The 24,187-nt window shown below is 29.6% G+C and overlaps 1 protein-coding gene across 1 annotated transcript in view; it reads left to right on the top strand.

Moving 5' to 3' along the window:
• LOC132714689 (interferon-induced very large GTPase 1-like) overlaps positions 1 to 20,197 on the top strand; it is a 34,342-nt gene extending 14,145 nt beyond the window's left edge. Inside the window, exons 2-3 of the mRNA XM_060697599.1 lie at positions 16,390 to 18,176; positions 18,384 to 20,197. Coding sequence (XP_060553582.1) covers positions 16,390 to 18,176; positions 18,384 to 20,197 — 3,601 coding nt within the window. The remainder of the gene's footprint in view (positions 1 to 16,389; positions 18,177 to 18,383) is intronic.
• Positions 20,198 to 24,187: the final 3,990 nt, after the last annotated feature.

Here is a 24,187-nt window from a genome sequence, read left to right on the forward strand (position 1 = left end):
TAATAGGGATTGTTATTGAAGTGTTTTTATTACGAATTTCTTCAGCAAAATGGACCAGTGGGAAAGACGAGGAGCCAAATTCATGAGTATGTTTTTTCCTCATACTTTGTGCATAACCATTAATGGGATATTAATTACAAAAACACAAAGTGTCAGTTAAGCCAACATTGCAGAATTTATTTAAACAGGAAAATTAATTTGAATTTAAAACTAAATAAAACAATAAATAATGTAAATAAATAGAATTTTTAACATTTAAACAGAATAAAAAGAAAAACAAAACATAAATACAAAAGCTGTGACAGGAAACAGCATTGCTCTACTTATTTAGAATACTAAAGCTGTGACAGGAATTTAAGTACTGGTAAAGGGAAGTCAAAACTATAAAGAAAAAATCCATTATGATATAATTATTTCTGAATAAGTATCTAGAAAGCACTAAATGTTCTATATTTTTGCCAGAACCCATATAATATGGCTGTAACCATGTCAATAAAAGTTTTAAACAAACATTTGCTATGCACTTATAGAAAAAACAACTTGAAATCTGAGAAAAAATACAGTTACAAAATTATGAGCAAAAAGTATTATAAAGTAAAGTTCATTTTAGAGGACATCTTCTCTTGAACAGATGTTAGGTTATGAATTTTTTCAAAAAATGATGTATTGAAAAAGAAAAGAACAATTTTTTTAAAAGGACAATTTAAAAGTCCCCGAAAAAAAATAAAAATTTTTAAAAGGGCCCAAATCTGAAAAATTTTTAAATCTTATAATCTTAAAATAAAAAATTAAAGGGAATTTTTTCATATGTTTTATTTTCCCGGAAAAAAAATGTAAATTTATAAAGAGAAATTTTTTGTAAATTTAAAAAAGTAGCAAAAATTTTTAACAATTTCTAATTCACTTTAACTGTTTCATTTTATAAACAAATTTATAAAAAAATGTCCCCGGTATGTGAATGAGTTAACCCTTTTTTTTTTACTAATAAAAAATACAACAAATTTTTTTAAAAACTTTCAAGAAATTTAAAAAAAACCCTTTTGAGGCATAATGGGCCTTTAAGTGTATAAATAGAATATAATTTATATAAAAAATAATTCTTATAAAAAACTAAACTATTTATAAAGAAATAAATATTAAATGTTCAAAACTTAATTTCAGGAAGAATAACAAAAGCTGCATAATAAATCTTGCTTCCCCTAAGTAATAAAGATGTTTTATTAGAAACATATTACTGTACAAAGCCTGACTGGGTCAAACATTGTGCAAAACAGAAAGTTGAACAACAAAAGTCTTTTCATTAACCCCTTACTAATTTTATTTGCCTTGTTCAAGTAAATTTAAAGAAAAGGAAATACTTAAGTCTTTCATTCCCATTTCCAAATAGCAGGACATACAGGATGTGGCCCTATCCGAAGATTGCAACGGGGATTGGCATATAACGTCTGGCAAAATATGACGTTTGGTGTTTACCTGCATGTGCCAAAATCAAAACAATTAGGCATTAAATTTCCTTTTACAAACAATCCCCTGGATAAAAAATATGCCCGGGGTTTTTTATGGGAAATTTGTGTCCTAATCCTTTGATTTTAAAGCAAAAAATTTGCTTTTTGGGCTTCGAGACATGATTTGCTCCTGATTAGAGGGGGGGGGGTCAACATTTAAAAAATTGTATGGCCCCGCTTTTCCCGTTTCTTTTTTGTGAGAAACTGAACCTTATCCTAAAAAATCGAAATTTAGCCCCTGTATCCCTGTAGGCCTTTAAAATGCCTCTTCACTGCCCAAATGTATTCTTAAAGAAAGCGGTCTGCATTTACCTTTAGTCAAAAATAAATTTTGGTTGAAAAAAAAGCCTAAAAACTACAGTTTTTTTACTGAAGGGGAAAATCAGGGAGGGGTCCCAGGGTCATATATACTTGGACTTTAAATGACGTAAAATTTATCTTAAGCCCGTTTTTGCCAAAAACCCCGTCTTTTTATAAAAATTTTTTATTTTGGTTTAGGCTGTCTTGGGGGGTTCAGTCCTTTAAGCTCCATCCCCAGGAAAACCGAAACCCGTTTAACCCCTTATTTTTTTCCCGTATAATTTGTTTGAAAATTTCCTACACTCTTGAGAACCCAAAATGTTCCGCAATCCAATTTCCATTATTTTTTATGTAAAATTAAACAATACTTATTTAAAATTTTCCCAATTAATTTACCGGTTAAATAAACCCTCAATATACCCTGGGATTTTAGCAAAATAAAAAAGGTTAAAAAAACAATGCGTGGGTAGATTAGTTTTAGTTTTTAAAAAATTTTTGATAGGTTTAAAATGGGCCCCATATAAAAAAAAGGGGGATTTTTGGAAAAAAGCCTATTTTCCTGACGATGGTTTTTATCGCAAACAACCGTTTAAAATATAAGCCATATAAAAAAGAAAAAGAAGTTTTTTTTTGTAAAATTTTTTTTTAATTGATTTTAATAAAAATTAAATATATTTTTTTGGGGAGTTTGTTTTAATGTTTTTATAATTAAGAAATATTCAACATGTTTATTATTTTTTAAAAATTGGAAAAAAAAAATACGTTTCAATGCATCGAAATTATGAAAAAATACGAAATGGAAACCCTTACGAATAACCAAAAATTTTTTGGAAATGTGGGCATCCTTTTATTTTTTTTGAAGGTGTTTAGATAATTTTTCCCCGCGATACCATCCAATAGTTATTTTGGGTTTTTCAAACATATAATTTGGGAAAATTAATTATCAAAATTAAAAACTTAAAATTTTTTTATTTTTCAGTTTCACTCTGCCCGTTTATTTTTGTAAAAGGGAAAACCGTTTTTTAATATTTAAAAAGTTGATCAAAGGAAAAACCCGAGGGGTCCTGGGCAGACTGTTTAAATTTAAATCCGGTTAAAAGGGGGAATTTTCATTTTTTTTCCAAAATTGGGCAACAAATAAATGGGGGCCCGGGGGAACCAAAACGCTAAATAACTTTTGGGAAAAGCGCTTTTTAACCCCAAAAAGGGGTCTACGCGGGCCCCCCTTTTTATCAGACACAAATTTGGGACGCCCCCTAAAGGGACCGTCTAAAAAAAACATTTAAAACAAAAAGAACGAAAGATTGTTTAAAAAAAAAACTGTTCCCGGGCAAAAAAATTTTCGATAAAAAATTCGGTAAAAAATAGTGAGAGCACGCGCCCCCTCATTTAAAAGTTTTTCACGAAAATTTTATAAGTTCTATAAAAAATATCTTTTTTGAAAAAATTTTATTTTCTGAAAGGGGAAAAACTTGCATTAAAAAAAAAAAATCAATAGGGGTGAAACCCGGTTTCCGCCCATAAAATTTCCGGGCCAGAGCTTTTAAATTTTAAATTTTTCATACCTAAAAAACCCAATTTTTTTTAAGATAAAAAGGAAAGAAAAAATCCCCCCTGAATTTTTAGGGAAAAAAGTTTCCCTTAGAAAAAGAACAATTTAAAAATTTTATATACTGGATTTAAAAATTTTCATGGGAGGGTTTCAAAATAAAAGATGGAAATTTCCTTCCCCCTGAATATTTTAAAAAATAAAAATAAGGATAATTTAGATCGGATTTTAAAGGGTTTTTTTTAATAACCCAAAGGGAGAACAATTTATAAAAACTTTGTTTAAAAATACCGCCTTTTAAATTAAATGTGCGCAAAAACTAAAGTTTAGTTTTTCCCCGAAAATTCATTAAAATTTGCTTAAAAAAATTATTTATTAAAATATCCTTTGGGTGGAAAAAACTGTATGATAGGGAAACATTTTTGCATTTAAAAAATTTAAAACGAGGCAGTAAAAAACCCTGGGGGGTCTTTTTTTTTTGTGTGATTGAAACCCATCGTAAAATTTAAAGGGTTTTTAAGGTAAAAAATTGGAAAAAAATTGTTTTTTCAATATTGCCTAGGGTTGGAGTTTAATTGAAATTTTTATCCAAAAAGAAAAACTATTAAAGGGAAAATTTTGCCAAAACAAGGGGTTAAAAAAAAAAAGGAAACCCAAAGCCAAAATTTAAAAATGGCCCGGAAAAGTTCCTAATCAAAAATAAAGAACATAATTCAAATTCAAAAAAGGGTTAAATGATGTAAAAACAAGTGGGAAAATGCAATGACAGTTTCCCAAAAAATGTTTTGGTGCAAAAAAATTTAAATACATTTCCAAATTTTCAGAAACCAAATTTTTTCTTACCGCCAGTGAAAGAGCCAGGAAAATAAATTTTAGCAAGTACCACCCCACCCGCTAACCAGGAAAAATTTTTTCTGGGAAAATTTTTTTTAAAATCCTCAAACATTTAATTTTAAAAAAAGGGCAAACAGAAAAAAAAAATGAACTTGGGAAACCAAAATATTGCAAAAAACCAAAATATTGGGACAAGGGCCCGTATTGCACAGCCCCGGTTTTTTTCACCCCAAGGAAAACACCCCCGGCCCCTGGGCTCATGACAACAAAAAACCCAAAATTTTTTCAACCTCAAGGGAATCAAACGAACTTGTTAATTGATATGATCAAAGACTGGATTCTCGTTTGCATTTTTATCGAACCGCGAATTTTGTCTTTCTCTCGATCAAATCAGAACTGAAATTTTCAAATTTTTTCGAAGTGAAACACCAAATCAAAACCGAAAAAAAAAGAATTAAATTTCCCGGAATAAATCAGTGTGAAATCCTTCTGTCCCAAAATTTTGAGCCCTTTTGTGCCCCATTTTTTTTACCTACCAAAAGTAAATGGGCAAAACCTTTTATTTAAATTTCCCCGAATGGGAAAAAGAAACTTCAAATTCCAAAAATTTTCCCAAATCTTTAGAAAAGGAAAAAAATTTTGAACTACCAAAAAAAAATTCTTGACATGGCAATGTAGGTCAATCGCTTTTTTAAAACTAGTTTTCCAGGGTATCAGCGGAAAAAAGTCTACACCAAAAAAACTGAAAATTGTGAAAAACCTGCGGACATTTTATCCAAATTTACCCTGCAAAAAAGGACCTAACCGTAAAACCGCAGACCAACCCAAAAACGGCCACAAAACAAATTTTAAACCCGAGTAAAACAGATTAGGGGGGCCCCGCCAAACAAAAAAAACCCGAAACCAAATTTTCGCACCAAAATTTTTGACCCCAAACCAAAAAGGGTCCTTTTTAGAAACGCCCGGGTGTTAAAAAATTTAAAAAAGGAAAAAAAAACTGGGGAAAAATATAAAAGAACCCGTTCCCCCTGAAAAATTTTAAATTTTAACGCCCAAAAAAAAATATTTTCCCGTCATGCGGCCCAATTTAAAAAATCAAAAACTTAAAGGGTCAGTTTTCAATAAATGGGGTAAATTTTGTTCGCGACCAAATTTTATGTAAAAAAAGGGCTTCTTCCCCATCTTGAAACCAAACTTCTCAAAGGGCCCAAAAAAATTACCCAAAGAAAAAAAATTTTTAAAAGGAAACCCCGCGGTGAAAGAACAAAAACACATGTTTAAAAGGGAAAGCAGCAATTCGAACCACTCGAAATACTCGTGAATTTTTATCGCGCAAAAGAAAAAACCGGGAAACCAAAAAGACCCTTTTTTCTGAAAAAACCCAAACGAAAAACCCCCCGCGGGCGTTTCACTGAGGGAAAATAATTGAAATTTTCAACAACAAATAGATACGGTTGAATTAAACAAAAGAACCCTTCTGGGAAACGCTACAAAGGAGGGAAAAATAAACTCGATCCCCCCCTTAGGAAAATTTACCCTCAAAGAGAGCCACGTAAAACCCAAATTTTTCATCAAGGCGCTTCAATCCATATAAAAAGACCCCAAAAAACACCCGAAAATTCTGTTTCCCCCCAGGGGGCCTCACATAAAATTCAATAAAAAGCGGAGGAAAAAAAATTTTCAATTTAAGTTTTTACCTTGGTTTAAAATAGGCCAGGCGGAAAAAAGAAATTTAAAGGGGAAAATTTAAAATAACCAAATGATGTTTTGAATTTAAATATTTAAAACGTTTATTTCGAAAAAGAAAAGCTACCGAATTTTTAAAATTTTTTAAATTTTTAAAAGGGCCAAAACAAAAAAAATTTTTCTTTTTTTTTCTTTAAAATTTTTGCCCGGGTTTCGCCCTCAAAACAATTAAAGGGCCAAAAAATTTTAAACCCCATTTATTTTTTAGAAATTTGATGTGATTGGGGGCTCCAAGAAACCCAAAAAGATTCAATTACCTGTTATTTTTAGAAAAATTTTTCTTTATTTAAACCAAAGGGAAAAAAAATAGTTTAAAAAAGAGGTTTTGAAAGTCTGGGGGAAAATTTTTTTGATATAAAAAGGATATTGAAAACCTTCTTTTTTTAAATTTCTAATTCACCCAAATTGTTTCAAAGGTTTGTTATTTCAAATATCTTACCAAAAAAAGGTGATATTTTGTATGGTGTGGTTTAAAAAGCCAAACCCGAAAATTCCGATGTTTGCATTTTGGAAAGACCCCTTTTAAAAATTTTAAACGAATTTGGGTACTTTTAACAAAGTTTAAATATAAAAACAAACTGTATTTTTTGGGCCCATTGGAAAGCTAGACTTAAAACCAAAAAGCAAAAAAAAATCACCGAACCAGATATGAAAATATTTCGAGAAAAATTTAAAATGATTTGACTTATATTAAAGAAAAATAGAAAAAAGAAACAAAATAAAATTATTTGTAAAATGTGCATAAATTTAAAAACAGTGAAAATAACTCTTGGGGTTAAAAAATTTTTTGGCAAAAAACTTAAGATTTTTTTTAAATACAATAAAATATGTATATACTTAAAGGGAAAGAACAAAAAGGGGACCTCCCGTTTGGGGCGTCTAAAAATGCAAAAAAGTTTAGTACCAAATTTTTTAAATTTTTTATTACGTAAACCCCGTTTTTCCTTTTTTTCTAAAAAGATTGTTTTTAGATTTTGGGCCCTGTTTTCTGACGGGTCACTGGGCCTTTTTTGAAATTGGGGTTTGATCAAGGGATTTCATTTGTAAAAGACCTCAAACCCAAATGTCAAAAAACCAAAAGGGTAAATTTTTGGACCCAAAAATAAAATTCAAAAAGTTTGTTTTATAACTTTGATACAGAAAAATGTAAAAAAGAATTTTATGATGAAAAATTTTAAACACATTTAAAGGGGAAATAACAAACTGTTCTCAAGAAAATTTTTTAATAATTAAATGACAGAAATTTCTTTAGAAAATTTAGCCAAAAAGTATTGGGAAAAAGGGTTTAAATTCCAAAATGGGGTAAAAAAAAAACTTCCAGTAATAAAAAGGAAAAATTTAAAACCCTTTTCCGCCTTTGGTAAATTTCTGATGTTTTAAACAGCTAGACGAAAATTTTTATCAGCCCAAAATTTTTTAAAAATTACGTAAAAACGATGTTTATAAAAAAACTTTTTAAAAAATAACAGCAAAAAATATAAAAAAAAAATTGAAGGAAATAAAAATTTTATTTAAAAAGAAATGTTTTAAAAAAAATTAAAAAATTTAAAAAAATCAAAATCCTAGAGAGTACTGGGAGATCCTAAATGGTTGGAAAGAAAAACGGTTTTTAATTCTGAATTAAACCGGAATTCCCGTAAAAATTATTTTAAAAAAATCAATGTTGTAAATAATGACAACTTTTACACTTCCCACAAAAGAAAAAATTTTCGGAAATTTAAAAATGTTTAAACAATAAAGACATTTTTAAATAAAGAAAAATCTTTGGGAAGGAATTGGTTTGCAAATAAAATTACTTTAAGAAAAAATAAAGCATGCGGTTTAAGGTAAATGTTTTAAATGACATATTAAAACCTCCTTCCCCATCAGAAACATATTTATTTTTTAGACTTTTTTAAAAATTATTTTTAAACTATGGTGTTAAAAACCTGTTTTTTGGACGTTGGGGTTTTTAAAAACCCAAAAATAATTTAAAAAAAAAGGGTTTAGGTAGTTTAGCCTAGTAACCCATTCCGGGCCCCCAACTGCTGGTTGTTTTCGGAAAAAAACCATTTAAACCCCTGTTTTTTAAAATTTCGATTTTCAAAAATTTTGCCCAAAAAAATTAAACTAATAAATCAATATCAAGTGGTTTTCGAAAAAGGGTTTTTCAAAAAGTAAAGTAAACATGTTTGTTTTAAAAAAAGTTTAAATTGATCTACTCCACCCTTCCCAAGAAAAAATTTATTTTGTTCTTTTTGAAACCCCAAAAAAAAATGGGATTTGATTTCCTTAGTAGGTCAAACCCGGGGTAAAAACCCGAAAAAAGAATAATTTTTAAAATTGGTTTAAAATTTTTTAAAAGGGTTTTCAAAGCATTTAAAAATGAAAAATTGCGTATGTTTCAAAATTTGGGTTTTAAAAATTTTGATTTTCTTTTCCCGTAAAATTGGTGTTTAAAACCCCAAGGCGAAAAAAACTATCGCCGTTGCTCTTTTCTTTTTTTTTGAATGATTTTTCCCTGAATTTTTTTTTCAAAAAAGTAACCAGTATAGAAAAAGGGGGTAAACCTTTAAAGAAAGAAAATTGGATTGTAAAATTGTTTATTATTCTATTTGCTGCCCAAAAACCCGGGTTTTTTTATCTGAGGCAGCAAAGATTTACAAATAGCTATTAACCTATATAAAAATTTTTTGTGAAAAAATGGGAAATTAAAATTTAAAACAATTTTTAAAACAAAAATTCTTATAAATTTTTTTAAAGGGAGGGGGAAAGCAGTAAGTTTTAAAATTTTTAAATGAAAATCTAGAAAATTGGGCGGGGAAATTCCCAATATCTAGGAATTTTTTAGTAGGGGTGGGAGTTTCCTAAAAGCAAAACCCCATTAAAAGCCTAAACCCAAGGGAACAAAAGCCTGTACTGTTTAATTAAAAAAACAAAAAAATCTTCAATTACCCTTTTGATATGCAAATAGATTTGTTTGACAAAATTGTTAAAAAAATTTTTTAATGGTTTGAATGCTGGGGAATGGGAAAAACGTTAAATTTAAAAAGTACATTGAAATCTTCATTAATTAGGCCTAAAATCTAGTACACCAAAATTTTTTTGTTTTTTACGGCGAAATTTCCCTTTTAAAACCAAAAATTTTTTTTTGTATTGTCCCGAAACAATTAAATTTTGGGCCCCAAACTAGTTTACCTAAATGAAAATTAAAAATTTTCCCCAGCACTTTTATCAAATTGCTCTTAAAAAATTAAAACAAAAAGTAATTTTCAATAGACAGAAAAATTTCCTGTTGGGGTTTAAACAATATAAAAAAAAATTTTTGTTAAAAGTGGGGAAAACCCCAATGTAAAGGACCCCATCAGATGTTTCCTAATCACAAATGGTTTTGTTGCCAATTTTAAACAAAAAATTGTCAGAATATTTTTTAAATGGGGCTGGTAAAAAGTTTCCCGTAAACGAATTTAAATAAAAAGTTAAAAAAAATTAGGGCTATTTTTTAAAAAAAAATTCCATTTCGACCCTATTTTAAAAAATACACCAAAAAAATTATTTAAGATATGAATTAAATTTAAAAACAAGAAAAAAAGGCCCGGCTTCCCGTTTGAAAACCCCGGGAAATTTTGGGAAAGGTTTTAGATTTTAAAATTTTCCCTAAAAAGTACTCTTTGTAAAAGCTCCGGAAGGTATTGGAAAAAGAATTCCAATTTTCTCCCTTTAAAATGCAAAATTACCCGTTACTGGGAAAAAGGTCCTTTTGGGTCCTTTTTTAAAGAATTTCCAAATTTTTTCTTTTTAAATCATTAATTGGGTATTGAAATGACTCATTTAAAAAGGAAAACCCGAAATTTTTGTTTTTTTTGTTTAAGGGGAAAAAAATTTTCAAAATTTAAAAATAGTTAAAAATTTCTACTATTTGTTTTTTCATTTTCCTTGAAAATGCGTGTTTTTTTTTTTTTCCCTTTTTTTGATGAATTGTTATTAATATTTTTTTTATGTGTATTTCTATGCCTCTTTTGTAAATTTTACGTTTATATCAAAAGCTCCTATTGTCATGTTTTGTACATGATTGCGTTCGCAAAAAAAACTTTTAAAATTTTTAAAAAAAAATAAAAAAAAAATTTTAATATAAATTTTAAAGGGCGTTCTGGAATTTTTTAATAAAATACCCTGTAATTTTTTTGTGGGAAAAAAAGCTTAAATCGGAATAAAAGGGTGATTTCCCAAATTTCAAATATATAGGGTATTTATATATCGGGAAAGAAATTTGATCAGAAAAAAGTTTAAAATTTTTTATAACAAAATGACAAAAGAAGAATTTTGAATCTTAGGGGGAAACCCGGGGCGGAAAAAAAGCATAAATTTTAGGGCCTGTTTTTTAAAAAACCCCCGGGAAACATATTTTTGTTTAAGTGATTTAAAATTTCACCCCCCGAAAAACAGGGACAATGTTTTTATTAAAGAAAGGGCTAAAAGATTTTCATAATTTTTCGAAACTATAATCTAAGAGGAAAATTTTTTTTGTACAAGGGTTTAAAAAATAAAAGCCTTTAAAAAAATATCTTAGGAAAGAAAACACAGCAAATTTCCCGATGAAGTAAACCCGGGGGCGGGGAAAAAAAAAATTTTCCGAAAATTCCCCTTGATTTCCCCGTAAAGTTATATTTTTGAATTAAAACTTTCATGGGGAAAATCTTTCTGATATATTGGTTTAAGCTTGCAATTAAATAAAACCCCTTACATTAAAAATAATATATTTTATTTTGTTTTTTATGGTCAAAACTTTACAAAACCCTTAATATCGAAAATTGAAAATTCCGAAAAAAACAAAAGGGCCCTTTTAAAAATTTTTTTGCATATTTTTGAAAAAAGAAACGGAGGGCCAAAGTCGTTTTAAAATGCCTTGATCACGGGGCATATAATTTTCCCCCAAAAGACAATTTTTGAATAAATTTATCCCTAATTTAAACCCAAATTAAAATTAAAAAAGGGAACAAACGAAAAACGTTTGGAGCCCCTGCTCTTATTCAAAAAGCAAATAACAAATACAAGTACGAAATTTCCTGATGAGGCATTAATGGTTTGGAAAAAAAGGAAAACCCTTAAAAATCACGACCGTCCCAAATTATAATGCTTATTAACGGGAAAAGACACGTTGGGGGGGCTTTTTAGGGTGGGCGGGCCCATTGCCGGGTTGGATGATATAGGGGAATATTTGTTTAAGTTTAGTGTAAGATCAGGGAAAATTTTTTCACCGAGGGGACACCCAAAAAGGAAAATTTTCCCCCGAATGGGGCAAACCACGAGTGAAAATAAATTTGGGTTCCCCAAGGTAAATATAAATTTCGATTTACCTTAACTTTAAACAAAGTTTCTTTTTAAATTTATGCAAAGAAAAAGTTTTTTAAAAAACCCTTAAAAAGACGTCATTTACGCCGTCCGTCATTAAGTTGGCCCCAAATAAATGTGCACGTGGGATTTCCTGGGAAAAAAAACCCTAAGGGGGGTTTAAAATTTAAAACGTGAGATTATAAAATGGTAATTTTCACTGTCTCAAAAAAATGAAATTTTCCAGTTTTTTTCACTTTAAAAATTTTTCTAAAACCACCGAATTTTGGCATTTAAAAAAAAAAACATTTCCGGGACAGGGGGGTTTTGATTACGCTCCCCTTTGGAAAAAAGAACTAAAATAAAATGGGTTTTTAAAATCATTAATAAAAACAAAAAATTGGGGGTTGATACTGTTTTAAAAGAGATGGGCCCAAATGATGAAAAAATTTTACTGTAAAAAGGGTTTATTACCCTGCTTTTTGGGGATATATATCAGGGAATTAAAAAATTTTAAATTTTACTTTTTTTTTAATTTTAAAAACCCCCCTTTCGTTTTCTTGAGTGAAATACAAACGTTCCAGTGTTAAAAACCCAAATTTAAAAGGGGTTTAAGTCGTAAAAGAAAGTCCAAACCTTTTATAATTTTTTGGCGCGCTTTTAAATTTTTTTAGGTTTTAAAAAGTCCCTTTTAAAAGTTTATGATTTTAATACAAAAAAAATTTGTTTTCACTTTAAATAAACAAAAGATCCTCAAAAATAAAATTTACTTTTAACAACCCGGGAAAACACGGGATGAAAAATCATTTTTCTTTTAAAATTCTTTTTAAAATTTTTGTATTTTAAAAAATTTTTTAAAAAGTATATTTAAAAAAATGTTTTTATTTAAAAATGGTTGTTTTTCAGATTTTTTTGAAAAAATTTATTTTTTACGGCGTTTAACGGTTTTTTCATAGGACGACAAACAAACCCCATTTTTTTAAAAATAAAATTTCTTAAAAAAATGTTTTCAAAACTTTTATTAAAAACATCAGATTTCCCTTGTTTAAATTGTTTTTTTTTGTTAAATAACATTATTTTTTTACCGCTTTTTTTACAATAAAAAACCCCTAAGGAACAATTAAAAGTAAAGCATATTTAGATAATGTTTTTCTGGGGTTTTGTTTTTTATAGCACATGAAATTTTTTAAAGGGGGGGAGCGATAAAACCCTTAAGGTTTTGGGGCCCGGACTATACCTTTTTCGATACTGTACCAAAAGTGCCCCGTTTTGTTTTAAAGGGGTTAAAAACGAAGATTAATTTTTCCAAATTTGCCCCCTGTCAATTAATGGGAGGGTTTTACTAGAAAAAGCCATTTTCAAACGAAACGTTTTCGTTTCCACCCCAAAGGGTGGGGTGCGAAGCCCACATTTACCCTTAAAATAAAAAAATGGTTTTCGAAATAAAAAAAGATTGGGGAAATTTTTTTAATTTATATATCCAAATTTAAAAACTATTAAATCCGGGATAAATTAAATTTTTAATAAAAGTTACAAAAATATTAAAATGGGAAAAATCGAGTAAGTTAGTTTATTATCCCCCAAAAAAAAATTGGGTTTCTACAAAAAGGAAAAAATTTTGTTTTTGTGGGTTTCAAAAACTTTTTTCCTTTGGCCCGTAGCACAAATTGCTTGAAAAAATTTTAAAAAGTTTCCCCCAAATCCCCAATTTTTGCCTTAACCTATTCATAATCCCCATTAAAAAAACATTTATTTATTTCTTTCCCCGTGTTTTTGTTTAATTTTAAACAGATGATTATATTCTGAAAAACCCCTTTGAAATTTAAAAAAATATAATTTTTTACTGTAGCCGGACCCATATCTGAATGCGGATGAAAAAAAAAAAAAAAAACTGAATGGGTTTAAACAGCCAAAAAAAAAATTTCCCTTTATTGCGTAAATTTTGGCTTCTTTCGGGAAAAAAAAAATTTTTAGGTCACCCTAACCCTTATTTAAAAAAAGTAACCCAAAATTTTAAAAAAAATTTTAAAAGAAAATAAAATTTCAAACTTGTTGAATGTGAGTTTAAAATTTTGATGGGCGTCCCCAAGGAGAATGCCCCGACCCTTTTCGCCCCGGGAAAAACAGTAAAAAATTACTTTAAAAAACTTTTTAAAAACTTTAAATAAAAAGAAAAATTTGTTTTACCAAAATTAATTGAAATATTTTTTCATTGTGAACACCAGCTAAAATTATATTTTCACTCCCTGGGTTTTGGGCCCCTCGTGAAAATTTGCTCTGGTTTTTCATCAGTAAAATTTTTAATTTTTAAATTTTTACATGGCCCAAAAAAACAAAAAATCCCCTATATTTAATTTAAGGGCCCAGAATATCCAAAAAATATGACATTTTTTTTTAGTTTTTAAAAAATATAGCGTCAAAAAAAAAAGCCCGCCGTAAAAAATTGGGGTGTAATTTATTTAAAAACAATTTTCATTGAACGTTTAAGAAACGAGGCGCCCGTTGGGAAAATCCCGGGAAATCCCTTTAAAAACCGGGGCAATTAAATTTTGTCCCTTCGTTAAACCGATTGAAAGGGAAAAATTGGGCAATACCGGAAAACTGGGGAAAAAAACCGAAGAATTGGCGGGTTGGGGAAAAGGGGGGATTAAACCCCCAAAGAAGTTCAAAATTTTTAAATAAAACCCTACACAGGGTTTTCCCATTTGAAAAAGGGGACCCCCTTCCCCACCCAAAACCGGGACATCGAAAGGGTTTAAAAACCTTGCAAAATTTCCCAATTGGTTTGTTTTTAAATTGGTTTCAAGGGGGCGTAACGAAAAAATTTAAAGCCTTTTTTTATTAAAGTTAATTTTTCACCCCCTTTGGGTTTTCTTTTTTTTATTTTTTTTCTTTTAAAACCCCTTAAAAAAGTTTATTATTTTTTTTTTTCGAAAAAATGGGGCTAAAGACTATTGATAACCCGCCTTTAAACCTTTTTTAGAACTTTACAAACCCGAATATATTTTTGTTAAAAAATTTTTTTGTAAACCCCCTTATGTATTTATTAATACCTGGCTTTAAATAAAGATATTTGAATTAGAATTGAAAATTGGAAGCTTGAATTGTTTATTATGTCTCTTTTTCACAAGTCTTTGATTTACTGTAAAGCATAATATTGTTACCGTTTTAATAGGTTATGCCTAAATGCGCAGGTAAAAATTCGTATGAATAAAAAACATGATTTTTTTATTAATGCGTTGCTTTTTGTATATTAAATTTCCGTGATGTAAGGTAAATTTATTGACTATTTGGTGTAAAAAAAAACTTACTCGGTCCATTCAATATGCCAGTTTATTTGGTAACTTTATAAATGTACTAATTAAAATTAGTTCTAAATTGACCAAAAAATTTAAAATAGACAGGAAGCTTTTTTTTTAGGTAAATGGTGGACTTCGCAAGGGCATCTTAGCGAGAAACTGATAACGATCGCTGATTGGCTTATCTCCGTGACCCCTGTCAGCTTGATTGACAGGCGGCGTTATGTCAATTTTCAATGACTGCATGTTTTATATTTTGATACAAAATAACTACATGTATGGCTTTATGCTACGGCACGCCTTACGGCACACTTGTTTTTCATCCCTTATTACTTAATCGCTACGTTCTTAAAAATCTGAATGACACCGATTAGATTACCATTTTTGGAGCATATTACCGTCTAATCTTATAAATAATGTTTATTTTTGTTTGTTTGTTTTGAAAAATTTTCAGTAATATTTTTCATCCGACGATGATAACAATAGAAAAATGAAAAACATTTTCCATAATTGGAATGTGGTTGGTTTTTATCCATTATATGAACAATATTAAAATTTGTTTTCTATAAGGTTATTATTACAACTAAACGAAGTGATCAAAATATTGTTTGTATTTCGAAAAAAAAAATCTTACCGCGGTATTTTTTATTAAATTGAATTCAAATAAGTTATATACTTCAAAACCAGGAGAGCCTTGCCATTTAGCTTGTGAAACTATTTGAATGTCAAAATAGACTGGACGAGACAGAAAATACAGATAGCAGACCGGCGAAGAGTACATCAAAGCATTTTGGATTGTTTTTAATATTTAAATGAATTTTGGTGATTAAATCGTTACATATGATACTTTCCTGTATTCATTCCCGTCATATTCCAAGATAAAATTTTGTTATAATTATTATTATTATTATTATTATTATTATTATTATTATATTATTTCTTCTAATTACTATTATTATCATTAGCATTAATACTATTATCATCAATATTATAAATTATTATAATTATTATTATTATTCATTGAAATATTTATATATATTATAATTATTATTTATCTATTATTATTAATTTTTTTATTATTATTATTACTATTATCACTATTTATTTCTTATTATAATTATTATTATTATAATTATTATTAGTTTTATTATTTTTGTTATTTGATCTATTATTTATATTATTATTATTATTATTATTTTTGTTGCATATTCCCTGTCATTTTATTTGATTTTTGGATTTTATTTTATTCATATATTTTGTATTATATGTTATAAGCGCCACACCTAAAAGATAGAACACTCTCCCATTTGCAAGGAATGGGAATTATCTCCCATTATAAGAAATTGGATTTTATCCCATTTATCAAAATGGGATTTTCTTCCCATTATCAAGATGGGTGATTTCATCCATGGGTGCGTTTCACCCATAATGAAAATGGGAGATTCTAAAAATATTTATATTTCGATCTATATTTTTAGGAAGGAATATCTAAAGTCAAGATTAGTGATTTTTTCTAAAAATAATGGTATATAATTTTTTTAAATTATCCCGTGATTTTTTCTCCCATTCTCGTAAAGAGGAAATGAAACCCCACGAAACTCCCACTGGGAGACCAAATCCCCAGTGGGGGAATCGAAAAACCCCATGGGACGGCCAACTTTGAATGTCTCCCCTGCATTTAATTTTAAGGGTATCGTCATTTCAAAGGCCAGGTTTTACTTGACTCTATCTCTTTTATTGACAGGTCTTTAATTTTTTTCTCTAATCAATTTAAAAAAGGTAGGTGAGTTTGCGAAAATTCCGGATTTGCAAACTTATTCCGGAGGCTGTTGTTACATATTTATAGTACATATAAAGGCGCTGTTGAGCAGAATGTTGTAGACATGCTTTTAAATGTAACAAAGTATATAACAAAGCAGCTTGAAACAACTCATACAAAGTCGTTTGAAAAACGATTTTCGGATACACAATCAACAATCATCAAAACAGACGAAGACAATGAAGTTTGTCAGGAAAGCAAATTAGAAGCTAAAACTCTGATAAAACAAATGAAAACTGAAAGTGAGCCAAACGTTTGGAAACAAAACTTGACGCCAGTCCAGAGTAAACTGTCCAGGCAATTAGGAAAACTCTTAAAAGAAAGGGAAAGAGAAAGAGACTTTTCCAAAGGAATCAAACTTGATGAAAAAATTAATTTACTGAGACAAACACAAATGCATTCTATAACTAAGACAGTGAAACTTTTTCTTGACATCCTCATAAAGTACGAGAATTATCCCTTAAAACTTGAATATTTTCTTCGCTGGTTAAATTTTGATATTCAAAGAGAACAACGGCAAATATTATCCAAGCTTATGCATGAACATCAAAATGCTTGGGAGAAACTCAAAACACTAAAAACTGCCAAAAGATGGATGGAAGACGAAATAAAAGAACAAGAAACTCTAATTACAGAGTTTGAAGACAAAATTGACGAAGCATCATTTACAGTTCAAAATTTTTTCCATGAAATTGGTCATATAAATGACGCTATATTAGAACTTAAAGAAGATTCAACAAAATTAGGACTGCCAATGTTAAAAAAAATGTCAGATATTTTCGGTTGTTACGTTGCTGATGGACATCCATTTGAGTTGGTTGACGGTGATAGTTTCTATATGCCTTACCAGTGGATCAAAAGCGTCATTAAATGTACTGGAGCTAATTATGTGATGTCAGTTAGTGTTTTAGGCCTACAAAGCTCCGGAAAGTCAACTCTTCTGAACACAATGTTTGGATCCGAGTTTGCGGTAAGAACAGGTCGTTGTACAAGGGGAATAAATGCTCAGCTCATTCCTTTAAAATCTGAACATAATGACAAAAATTCTTCCCTTGTAAACTATGTACTTTTAATTGACACAGAAGGCCTGAGGTCACCCGAGTTAAGCCATGTGCAGCATGAACATGACAATGAACTGGCTACTGTTATAACAGGTGTTGGTGATATCACGATACTAAATATAATGGGTGAAAATATAAGCGATATTCGGGACGTTTTACAAGTAATTGTTCATGCCTTTCTTCGTTTGAAAATGACAAACAAGAAACTAGATATAAAGAAAAGTTGTGCATTTATTCATCATAATGTAGCTGATCCGTTTGCATCAAAACGTATGACATGTGGTTTAATAAAGTTAATGCAGACTTTAGATGAAATGACAGAAGACTCGGCGAGGAGTGAAGGAATTCTTGACATCAAACGTTTTAGCCAAGTCATTGAATGTGACATGAAGACACAAATATGGTATCTACAGAATTTATTGCAAGGGAATCCACCGATGGCGAGAGTAAATAATGAATACAGTGAAAATGTAGTGGATATAAAATTCAAAATCTTGGATAAGTCTTTGAAAATGAAAAACAAATCTTTCAAATCTTTGAATGATGTAGTCGAACAAGCACATAACTTATGGAAAGGTGTTCTAAATGAAGATTTTGTTTTCTCTTTTAGAAATAGCATTGAAATTAAAGCTTATATGGAAATGGAGTATTTTGTTCAAGCTGAACTTTGGAAGCTTGAAAGCTTTGTACGTGATAAATTAATACAAATCTCGCAAAACAGCTTTGCTACATGTGATAAAAAGAAAGAAATATGTAACGTAGCAGACGAACTGATAAGCGAACTAAATAAGCTTCTTTTTAATGAAAAAGTAAAAACCGAAGAAACAATTCAGACATATTTTGACGGAAATAGATACAAAGACATCATAATTCAATGGAAAAATAATCAACAAACAAGTGTGAACTTGTTATTTGATAAACTTATACAAATAATTGAAGAACATGTAAAAAAATATGAAGCCAAACGATCATTAGAAATTCTGACAGTTATATTTCAAGAAAAACAGGAAGAGGCACTACGGCAAAGATCTATGATTGTTGCGAATGATTGCAAAGGTCAGAAACTAAGTAACGAGACAATAGATCAACTTTTTACTGACATTTGGGGAGCTTTTCTAAATAAGGTTGATACGTCTGTAACAGGTGTGATAATGTCCAAAAAGAAAATGCAAGATGTCTTTCAAACATGCCTTGAAAACATCTTTAAGCAAAATCATGCATTGCTTAAGCAGGCTTTAGAAGAAACCAATTTCTTAACACCATTGCCGAATGTAAAACAATTAGCAAAATCCTTTTGTGAAACAGGAATAAATAAAACAGACATAAGCTTCAAAGTCGAAGTAAAGGAGGAAATGACTGATACAATGAACACTATCATAAGAAGGGTCGACCAAATATTTGAATCGGTTGATACGAAAATAAAAGAACTATGCCACATTCACGATGAAGTTACAGAAATGTCTGTCAATAAACTAATGTGGGAACTACACTATAGCATACAAGATATCTTAAAAACAAACAGTGGATATAAGTTTAAAAAATCGTTCGATGTAAAACTTTGTGTACATGTAAGCAGGCATGCTCACCCAATATTTGAAATACATAATGAAAAATACTCTAAAACTCATGCAACGGCTGTCCTTCTTGAGCAATACAGAGTTCAACAGAAAATAAGTTTTCAGTATCAATTACAATGCCGGAAATTCGAGGATTTTGTCGCAGAACTCTTTTCGTCTATCATTGAATATTTTGCAGAAAAATGGGCATTACAGACACTGCCGAATAAAGTTACCGACGAGTTATTGGCCCTTCTTCCGAGCGTTAAAAACAGAGTCATAATTGAAATATGCAAAGATCTGTTACGTAATGACGATTTCGAAAACTTCATTTGCTACATAGAGGATCCAAAGAAATATGCTAGTATATGGATCACTGAAAAAGCTTATCAATATCTAGATGGACAAGTCATTGTAAACACCTCGTCATCGTTGCTTACAGAATTGTTTAGAAGTGTTAAAAAGTGCGTACAGGAAGTACAAAAAGAATATGAAAGGAAGTCACCACCCTCAAATGAGACTTGGATAGAATATTTCGAACACGCACTGAAATCGTATAATCATGCTATTCCATCTGAACGTTTTCGAAGAATAAAAAATGAAGAAACAATAATACAAAATTTTGAATACCTGACAACTAAAATTTTAGAAAATATGAACATTTCTGAAAAAAGATTGGCTTCTAAGTTTAAATCATTGCAGAGTCACTCCATAAAATGGCCTGATTTTAATCCTATTTCACGCGTTATGAAACAGATATGGGGGTGTCAAGAACAATGTCCTTTTTGTGGAGAACCATGTGCCAAAAGTCGAGATCATGTTGGTTCCACACATTACAGTTTACAACATCGACCTACATGCTGCACTGGCAGTCGTAACTTCAGCACAAATGATGCATGTTTAACATCATGCGAATTTCATATTCAGTCAGATTTTAAACATTCCTGCAGAGTTTTCAATAACATTTGTTATGTTGAAAACAATGAATGTGATGGTGAACATTTGTACAGCGCCTACAAAACTTACCTCCCAGATTGGGACATAGCACCAACCTCTAATATGTATGAGTCATCAAAGTATTGGATTTGGTTTGTAGTGAAATACAAACAACAGCTTAAACGGAAGTATGGTTATGGGATTGATAACATTCCTTCTTCATGGAACAATGTTACAATATCAGAGGCAATAGAGAGTTTAAACAAAATATTTTCTGCATAATGAGCTATTTTTGATAGCAAACTTTTGGCGAAAGAAACCCGGCTTGATAAATAATTTACATAGCTTAAGAGAAAGCATGTATTACTTCACTTACTTTATATTTGTTTTATATTTTGTGGGAAAAACACCCTGACAGTTCAAAGGAAATCTGGACTCGAATTCATTAATATCGGTATGGATTTATCTTTTCCTAAACAATTAATGGCTAAATGGACTGTTGGGAATTTCGAAAGTGGCTGAAAATCCTGTCGAAGAAGTATGTTAATAAACTGTGACATATTTATGTATCTGCAAGTAAAGTAAATGGGTATATTTGTTGATATTTTAAATGCACGCGGAATTATGAAATAATTAGTCTTATAACTAATTCATGAATAAAGGTGAAAATGAAAACATTTGTAGTAACACCGGAATTTCATGAAAAGAACCTGAGGGTAAAGCTTGAGTCATATTAACTTATATCTCAGATTCTGATATTTGGGTATTAGGATGAATAACAAAGCAAGGATGTCATTTTTTATTGAAAAAAAATTGTTTAAAAGGTTGATAAAAAAGTAAATTGGATCTTAATTGAAGATATTGAAATGCAGTACAAATACTAAGAAATATCTTGATCTTTAATATAATTATTAACAAAATTGTATGGAAAAACCAAGAACAGTGGACATGTATGGAGAAGCATGCACAGAAAATAAAGACATTTAAATATGAAGACACTATAATTGACATGACATATCTGCATATCTGCTGTATATTTATACTGCAGTCGAGTGCATCGTCATGTGGAAAAAACGTTAATTATTTTATACTTCCTTGACAGACCTTTGACGATATCATCAGAAACTTAATGATTGGCGTATCCGTAAATTACTTTGTATTTGAATATGTAAGAAAGTGTGAAAGTTGTGTTATGCGACTCTCTTTTCTATTTTTTGTTGTTCTCGTACAAAATGTGGTACAGCTGTTAAAGAATAAAATATTTCTCTTCCCGAGTATCTGGGTTGTATTAATCCGAAATAGCTACCAAAATCCAAATTTTGTTTCATTAACATTATTTATTATAGTAGAAAAAGTTTTTATCAAAATAATGCAAATGTTGTAAATATCTATTTTTAAGAAATGTTTTTCTTTTCTTCTTTTTCTTTGGAAGTCCGTTCTGAAAATAGATATGCGTGTTCTCTTTTGTGTAAACTTTGTATGTTAACTTCTCTAAGTAAAGATATTATTATTATTATTATTATTATTATTATTATTATTATTACTGTTGTTGTCGTTATTATTATTATAATTATTATGATTATTATTATTATTATCATTATTAATCATGGTTAATTATTTTAGTGTTGTTTGATTTTGTTTGCCTATTGTGGACAATGACCAGAGCAGTTAGCGAACAATCGATCTACCAACGCCTTAATCATGTTACATATTTTGTACATAGCCACGGCATTTATTGAATTTGAAACTTTTGATAGCAATTGCAGATTTGCCAATACTATTTTAGTATGCAGTCTTTCTAAATTGTACTTTTCTGTATAATAGCGATTACTTTTAGGAAATGTTGCTAAAATATAAAGTCTACTTAAACATTAAAAACCATATTCTGAAATAAATTTAAAAAAAAACCCCGTCTTATCATATTTTTATTAGACTCAGAACTGTTTGTCTATAAAAAGCTATATCAGGCTATATATTTTCGAGATTAATGTTCTATTGATGTTGGTAATAGTTATAAATTGTTTGTAAATTTGCAGATCATCCTCTTTCTCCTTATTTGCAAAATAATTATTCAGAGAAAAAATGCTAAAAATGAAACACAAATCGGAACACGTATAGCACAAAAGTAAAAATATCAATTTCTGAGCATTATTTTAATTATAATTTTAGGTATATTTCGTTCTTATCTTTTGCGTTGATCTGTGTAATACTAATTTCATGTTTTTAAGCGGAGTTTCATTTAGAAATTGTTCTTGTTTAAGACATTTCTTTAAATAGTTACGGTAACCCCTTTTCTTAGTAAAATTTTAGTTAGTTTTGGACGTTATATTCTTGTTTAAGCATATTGTATGTTCATTTTATTTTACTTTTGAACAGAGAAACAATGAGCCTTAAAGCAATAATGAGATGCATTATATATATCGTAGCAATATATTGTTGCATTATAACATGTTTTTGTTACCTTATTCAATTGGCTTGGAATTTTAGTGATAATGTACAAAATATATATTTTATCTCATTATAATGAGTGGTTTTTACATAAGTATAAATACAGCAATATTTTTACGATACATTAATTTTACTTGTTATTAGATTGACTTTAACAAATATTATTTAATTGATACGTGGTGATTAAAAAATATTCTTACTCCCGGTAGCTTTAATGCATTGAGAATTTTAACTAGACAATGATTTATGTTTCAATCGTAATGTTTGTTTATTCTATAAGGCAGCCTGAGCTTGAGGATAACGTGTTTACAACATCACAATATAACGAGCAGTGGCATATAAACAGTTGCAAAGAAGGTTGAATATTCAACATATAACGTAATCATTATTTCGTATGTTAACAGATAGGAATATGTAAACATCAGCATGTCATGGTATATCATTATTCAAATATATATGTACATATATGCACAGAATTTAAAATAAAAAAGCACACAGCACAACAAATATAACCTAAAAATTACACGAAATAGGTACATGTGCTTCATGTTAGATTAAATATTTGTTAGACTTAATAATCATTGTTTCTATGCTGTCATTCAAATTATGGTTATACCTTGACACAAGTATTGTATTTTTTTTTCTTTAGTGTGTTTTGTCATTGTTTTTGTTGTTGTTGTTTTTTGTATTTTAATCTTATTGCTTTATAATGTGCTTCATGTATTTTATGTTTTGTTCATCTTTTAAATCATATATTTATGAAATTAAAATAATTCCTCTTCTGAACGGTAGAATGTTTTAAAGGAGCATAAAAAAGAATATTTTCCTTTAGATTATTATACAATATTTCAAAGCTTATCATTGATAAATGTTGCATGTTCAATAAAATCATTAATTAGAACATTCCTGTTTTGTATTATTTGCAGTGCTGATAAATAACAACAAAGATTTGTCAGTAATTTAATGTCATGACAAATAAATAAATAAATAAAGCAATTTTATAAATAATTGCTTTAACAAAAATGCGAGGGTTGTTCAAAAAGAAATAGGACTCAGAGTATTGTGCTCCATATTTTCCATTAAATGAATAATAATATTCAAATGTACGCCGATCGTGAAATATTTTCTACAATTTGTGCATAAAACTAATATAAATGATTGTCTTAAACACGTGATCCTTGTGATATTGAATAATCATGAACACGCACATGGCGCAGCACACCGGAAAACTTTTCCAGGGAAAGCGTTCATCTAATTTATACATAATTTGCTGTCTCATTTTCAATATAACAATGTATTAAACCAACATATCAATATCTTTAAAGGACATTATGTCCAAATCAGGAACAAGGGCACTATTTTAAACTAGTGCAAGCAACTCAAAGTAAGTGATGGAAGAAAAAGAAAGTGGAAAATTTTCGTGACGCCTGTTTGTTTGTTTGTTTGTTTGTTTGAATGGGTTTTAAGTCACACCGACACATTATAGGTCATATGGCGACGTTCTAGCTTTACTGGTGGAGGAAGACCTTAGATGCGGTTCCGTAAATTATGTCAGGCACGAACGGGTACCTGAGTAGAACCACCGACGTTCTGTAAGTTAGCTGGATAGCTTTCTCGCATGAAAGAATCCAAAGTCCCTGTTGGGATTCGAACTCACAGCGGTGAGGAGCAAGTGGTTGAAGTGTACGACCTAAACCACTCGGCCACGGACGCCCCTTGTCAGGACGTAAGTGACGTCTATTGCAAAAGCGACGGTAAACACTTCGCGAACTGAATTTGCTACAGGTTTTGAACGCTTATGGTTATTATATCTAAGTAGATAGA

Source organism: Ruditapes philippinarum, unplaced genomic scaffold (assembly GCF_026571515.1).
Source record: "Ruditapes philippinarum isolate M1 unplaced genomic scaffold, ASM2657151v2 ctg3689_1_1_1_1, whole genome shotgun sequence".
In the NCBI taxonomy this organism is placed as follows: domain Eukaryota; kingdom Metazoa; phylum Mollusca; class Bivalvia; order Venerida; family Veneridae; genus Ruditapes; species Ruditapes philippinarum.